At 41.8% G+C, this 6,760-nt stretch overlaps 1 protein-coding gene across 1 annotated transcript in view; it reads right to left on the bottom strand.

Moving 5' to 3' along the window:
- Positions 1-3,422, bottom strand: part of LOC104509046 (lipid phosphate phosphohydrolase 1-like) — a gene marked incomplete at its 3' end in the record, with an annotated part of 4,259 nt that extends 837 nt beyond the window's left edge. Inside the window, exons 1-2 of the mRNA XM_010150855.1 lie at positions 3,418-3,422; positions 2,436-2,766 (exon numbers count right to left, since the gene is read on the bottom strand). Of these exons, the coding sequence (XP_010149157.1) occupies positions 2,436-2,766; positions 3,418-3,422 (336 nt within the window). The remainder of the gene's footprint in view (positions 1-2,435; positions 2,767-3,417) is intronic.
- Between the last annotated feature and the right edge of the window lie 3,338 nt (positions 3,423-6,760).

The raw sequence follows: 6,760 nt of genomic DNA, 5'->3' as shown, positions 1-6,760 counted from the left end.
CTACTGAGGTCTTTCCAAGGATTTTTCACCCTGCATGTCCAAGGTATATGCATGAAGTATTGACAGAAAAGCAGACTTAATTTGCTTTTTCTGCAACTTTACCTTTGAGGAAAGCAAGTTTTTCTTAAAAAAAAAAACACAAAGATTCACCCCAGACAGGTTGGCTAATAGTTCAGCTTTGTATTGAAATGCTTGATTCATACAGATGATCAGTTGGGTAGGGCACTGTATGCCTATATGTAAAATGATACTTAAAAATCCTGTAAGGATAAATGATGGCTCTGTCTGTCACTTGAGTGACAAGTCCAGAATCCCAGCAAAGCAGAGCTTCGGTGAATGAAGCTGTTACCAGACACTGACACCTGGGCAGACAAAGTAGCTGTCAGTGGCTTTGCACATTAAGGCAAATAGACAGTCCCATCAGATGCGTGACACTGAAATTTTACACTCTGCACCATACCAAAACATGGACTGAAGCAGGGAAATACCAGAACATGGACTAAAGCTGAGCAAGCTTTCTAGTGAAGTAGATGCTGGTAAGATCTTACACAGAATCCACCTGTCCCAAAGAGTAACTCCTTATTGAAGATAGTTGAGCAGACATACCACAGCTGTGACATTGACTGGTAAATAATGAAAACCTTTTAAAGAACACTGCTGCAAAATCTGCTAGAAAGTCACATCCCAGTTGTAACGACAAAAAAAAAGTGATGTCAACGCAGGTACTTCACTGGGCACAGGACATCATGAATATTCATCTTCAATAATCTGACTGAGCACTGAGTATAAAGCATGCCAACTTTGCTTTTACCATCTGACTTTAAAGCAATCTTGACAGAAAAGCCTGATTTCACAACTAAAAGATGGTCCCTGGTGTTACAGAGGTAACAACTCTGTTAGCTACATGTTCATGCAGGCTCATGTGGAGGTTGGATAAATTCAAAGGAAAAACATCCATTAAAAATTACTATATTCAGTGAAGCCCTTCCTGTCAGGAAGTCCCTGAGCTGCAAACGGCTAGTAGCAAAGTACTGAGGACAAAACATCAATCTTTGTTTGCCCTGTTCTTCCTGACTCATCTGTTTTAACTGCTGCTAGAAATGAGGTAACAAGCTAGGTGGAATTTAGCTGTACCAAGTGTTGCTGCTCTTCGGCAATACTGACTACTAGCAGCAGCAATGGGGTGAAAAAACGCAGGCCTATCTTAAAAGGTAGGATCCTTTACAATAAACCACTTGCCAGTTAACAGAACTGACAGAACAAAAAGTTTTAACTGCTCCGGAAGTATTTCTGCAAGTTTTTGAAGCAGTTTTTTTTTCAAGAAAATGAAAACTAGGCAAGTCACACTTTTGATTCTCAGCCCCACATTTCTAGTTTTAAAATTCCACCCAAGAGCATATACATAAGCTACAAGTTGACCTTTATGTTGGAGCCTACATAAAAATCCACACTGTCCTTCCGTGGGAAGGTTAGATTGCCATAATATCCCTCCTGATTTTAACCCATTAACCCAGAGAAACAGCTAGCCAATACTGAAGTTTACATTTAGCTCCTCCTTTTCCAGCTTTGATTCCTAATGTATACTTGGATAAATATATATACGAACCTAAAAATCTTTTTTGGTAAAGAAGAGTTTTAACTCTGAAAAAGTGCAGCTCTGATGAGCTTGGATGTCACCCAACACAGAGCAATGAGCGAAGCCTGAAGCTCTAAGGGATCTTGAAGGCCTTGTAGAATGAAGGGCTACTGTTGGAACCAAAGTGCATTTCCATGAAATTTGGGACACAAATCGGTTAACTGATGAGGTTCAGCTCTCCCCTCTGCCCATGCCTACGGATATGCCCCAGAACTGATACAGTGTTCTTCCAGGAGCCACTTCACTCAACCTAGCTCAAAGAAAGCTGCTGTTTTCTGACAGGTTAGAAGAATTTCACCAGCTTACCCTGGTTCAGACAAGCCACCAGAAGTGGCAGAAGAGAGGTTCATAGTGGGACCTCACCTTTTGTCCATGGTAAGCTATTAGGTCAGCTGACAGCATGTAACTAAGCCTGAAGGGTACAGCCACTATATGCTTGAGCCAGCTCAACTGAGCTAGGACCTGTAGGCAGAGGGAGATCCTAAGCTGGCAGTTGCAGGGGCAATCTCTACAACTCATTGATCCGGTTTTTCTCCCTCAGACCGTAGAATTAAGCCACCATAGTTCTGAGATATTGTTTTTCTGTTCTGTAATTCTAGTTGTTTGATCTCAGTTCAAGAAGACCTTTTAGTTATTCTTGCCAGAACACCATTTCTACTGCTTTAGCTCCTGATCTAAGGACATTGAAGTTGAGAAATCTTACAGAATACAGGTTTAGAAGTCTGTATTAACACTTTGCCCCTCCTCCCACTTCCCCACCCCCACTGAAATCAAATGCAATGAAGAAAAGTTAACTTACAACAATTAGACTGAAAGGAACAATTATTCCTGCTAACAACTTATAAGAAATGGTGTCCTCTTTGTATGGATACCGGATGGATTCATCACTACAGAAAACTCCTCTCTGGAAGGGGATACGTCTTGAATTGAGAATTGCAAAAGGCAAGCCAGCTAGCAAAAAGGAATAAAAAAATACATTACAAAAGCAACACAGACTCTGGCGATGATTACACCCCTCCTCATTTCCAAAGAGAAGTGCATAGAGAGCAACAGGCATGCAGCAAGTTAGAAGGTTATGCACTTCCTTCAGCCAGTTACTACTGCCTTGTCGTTGCAGCTCCCTGGAAGAACTGTTGAACGAAGGAGAGCAGGACAGGATTGCTCTCAGCTTCGCGTTTGTGGCACATCAAGCACAGAAGCAAACCAAAACCATGACTGAGTAAACGGTTCAGTGACAACCATCAAGTTGCTCAGTTTGCTGCCATTGTCACAGTTACTGATTATTCCTTTATATTCCAGTGAGCAACAGCTGTCCCTTTACAGCTTCTCTGGACATTTTTACAAGTCAGAAGAGCATATATCACATTACATGGACATAGAAAAGGGGTGGTTCTCAGGGAGTGAAAGTACAGAGGGAGTTTTCAGGAAGATATGGAAAAAAGGAAAAGTTACACATGCAGGCGATCCCCTCACTTCCACACACACTGCACAGCTCCCTGGAATAATGTGGTCACTGCACGAGCCTTATAACCTCAGGCCATGGAGATTTTATTCCCCTCTCTTCCACAAAAGAGGAAGCCTTTGGCTCATCCTAAACTCAGCCGAACACAAGATTAAGGCACACGATGGTCTGTGCTACTGCACCTCAAGAGACCTGCAACACTAACCAAAACAAGTCATTTGAACAGCAGTTTTTTTAAAAAGCTCAAACTAGGGTACAAATTACTACAAAGTAAGAGAATCACGTTTTTAATCCCTGATCCTCCAACCTTGACACGTACGGCATCTGCGCAATCTGTTTGTGTACCGCGATGAATACCCTCAGAAGGCAATGACTGTATGGAAAAAGAAAGCGGGGGACTACCAAGAATGTTCAACAAAACCATAAGAGTTCTCTAACTTATTGATGAGTTAGACAACAAAAGTCATCTGCTTGGAGGCACTCCTAATCTACCAGTAAGGGATCAGAAGGATGAAAAACAGCTGCGTCCTGCCTAAGAAAGCTGTTGCCGTAGCCTCAGTTCCCTCCTCTGGGCCTCTGTGTCAAGGCACAGCCCACCTCTTCCTTTCCATACACACAGCTGCCTCCACATAACTGTGCACAAACAAGTAGACATGGAAAGATCAGAAGAAAAAGATAAAGAGATACCAATCCAGCAGTAAGAGAACTGTTAGGGAAGAGAACAGGAACACTAAGTTACACAGTGAAGATTTACAGGATACTTTTCAACCCTCTACCCCCTTAAACTTCCACCCACGATGTACTCCAAACCAAGCCCAACGCCTGGGCCCACCATGAAGGAGGCATACCGTGGTAACACCAATGATCTTGTTCTTCACACCATGAAGCGACTGCTTAAAGAATGCTTCAGTTTGAAAAAGACACAGAAGAACAATTAAGAAGCTAACAACACAAGGCAAACGTTTCCTTGAAGTGACCCATGATGAATGACACACGGCTTTGCTCCACAACCCATCACAAAGAATCAGGTATCTTCTGTACTGTTACAGTCATAAAATCAATAGCATGCAAAACATCCCCGCTGAAAGTGGCAGGGAAAAAAAGCCACTGTCACTGTGCAGGGGGGTTGTTTCCAGTCTCACACCAGCGGGATTACCACTGACCTAGCTCTGGAAGATGTCCCAGTACACCAACAAAGCAGAAGGACAGCAGGATGGGCTAAGGGCCAAGCCAAAGCCCCGCCAAAACACTGAACCATTCACACACCAGCCAGTAGAGCTGGACTCTGCAGTACAGTGCAAAAACATGGCCTTTCCAAGCAGGGAAAAGCCCTCTCCCTTTCTCCCAATAGTAAAGAGAGCAGGGTTTTGAAAAACACTGCAGCCCAGACCTCGTTGCTGCCCTCCCCTTGCGTTAGTATTGTGACAGCATGTCACAATACATCATCAGTTGTTTAATACTTAGCTGAACTGTCCAAGGGAGGAGACAGAAGCAGCGCGCAGTCATGGTGAGGCAAGGGGACTTGTCAACATAATGTCATGGTGGGTTTTCAACACCATTTATTCTATAAAGGATGTGTGGATTGACAACTTCATCCTTTGCCTTGCACACGTACTAACATCAAAATTCAAGACTGTATCTGAGGAAAATGTATTTTTCAGATCTCCAGAACTGGAGAATGACACATACTTGATTATTCCTGAGTTTTTCTTTCGAGTGGGTAGTTTTAATAACCATGGTAAAGCAGTTGCTCACAAAATTAATTTCAGCCTAGAAAAACCTGTTCACAGCTTCAGCACACTGCCACAAATACTTGAGATCGCAGTCAGGTGGTGTCATTGCCATCACATCACCAGCTTTGCACCATCCTTTTTAAGGACCTACTCCATGAATAATGGTGTCACAGCAGCTTACTCCTCATTTCCTCCTATCCACACCTGAATGTTTCGGCTTCTCAAGGCAGGAGATAACCCCAATACTCTAAAAACTTTTTCTGGATTTTTTTTTTTTAATGTAATTACCTGCTGCCAAATCAGAAATGGATCATGGGAATGAAGTCCCTCATGCTTTTCCATGCAAAGAGAAGCTGCTTGAAACATGTGCTCACTCTTCAGCAATATTGAGATGGTGATGTAATTAGTCTGTAATTGCTTGCAGCACCTTCCAGATCAAGATCACATAAACAACATACCAAACAACTCGAAAGTTTGGCCTTGTTTTGCTTTTTAAGCAAGTAAGAACCAGCTAAAATAACTTCATAAAATGCCTTCTATTTCATGGTTTCTTTCCACCCCTTTTACCCCATCTGAAATCAATCCCACTTTGCTAATTAAGAACACTTTATAGACCATTTCCTGAAGTCATAACTAGCAAAATTTGCTTAAGATGGTAAAATTCTAGGTATCTACCTGGTTTGAAGTAATTAATTGGAAGACCTATGCATTGAAATACAATAGTGCTTAAAAAAGTTTATATAGTAAGCTTCATGAAGTGTTCCTTCTGTTGCTTCCAACTGTATAGCAGATTTTAAAAAATTTCAACCACTCATTCATCCTACTGCTATTCTCAGCACATTTCTGTGCTGGAAGGAGATGCATTCCATGAAAGCTTGAGATAAGTTAATTCTAAAGAATCAGATTACAGTAAAATTGATCAGATTGACCTGAAAAGTCAGAGCTACAGCATTTGCATTGAGCAAAAAGCAAATTACAAGGCAGGCAGTCTGGGGGAAAAAAAAAACCCCACCAACAAAACAAACACCAAATCATGCCAGTACTGGGCTTTCATGCCTCTTTTGGTCAAAGTACTCTCCAGTGTCAGTATCTACTCCCACAGAACATGCTCCACAATATAATTAATCTAAACACACATTGATTGGCTTCACTATTGGCTGGTGAGAGGGGGATGACAAGCAGAAGTCAAACAAGAGGTGCAGCAACTCCTACTGTTTCTGGCAAGTGAAGTCATTAAGAAAATCTTCTCACAATGCTAGGGGTCTTGATCTGTTTTAAATTAATTGGCAAAGTCTGGTTTTGTGGTTTTAATTAAAAAACCCACCCAACCTTAATTTCTAAGATCAAATCAAAGTTTTTTTCAAATACATAGCTTAAATATTTCCTGCAGTGCAGGTCTCTCCCTCAAAGACAACACAGAGACAGGGGAAAATACAGTTTGGTTTTTTCATTAGTACAAGCAGGACAAACAAGCAGAGGCAAAGCCTCTTGCCATAGCAAGTACAACAGCAAGGTTCCCCTATGGTTGTGATGGACATGTTACTCTCTCACAGATACTAATTTCAGAGGACAGGAATAAGTTTTTAGCAATTGCCCAAGTATGAAACCTCCTGCCGCAGGAGGACTGGATATGCCTGAAGATACCAAATAGTTTTTGCCTTCCTAACGGCACAACTACCATTAGTCTCAGGGTTTTTAACTTCCCAGATACCACTGAAGAACAAGTTTTAATAGGAGCATAGGAGATAGTGTGTTTCCTTGCCAGAAGATTTATCCACATAAAAGTTTAAATTACTTTCTTAAGGAAAAGTAGCAGATTCAACCGCTGTTCATGGGGAAAAGAAATCCCACCCATCTGCCAGTCGCGCATTGCCCCAAGTAAATTAAAAGAAAGGCCCTGCTTTTTCTACAAATATCCATCTTCCCCCC

The sequence above is a fragment of the Eurypyga helias genome, unplaced genomic scaffold (genome assembly GCF_000690775.1).
Source record: "Eurypyga helias isolate BGI_N326 unplaced genomic scaffold, ASM69077v1 scaffold51344, whole genome shotgun sequence".
Classification (NCBI taxonomy): Eukaryota; Metazoa; Chordata; class Aves; order Eurypygiformes; family Eurypygidae; genus Eurypyga; species Eurypyga helias.
Note: the sequence above shows the minus strand (reverse complement) of the source record. Positions and strands in the feature narration are given on the sequence as shown.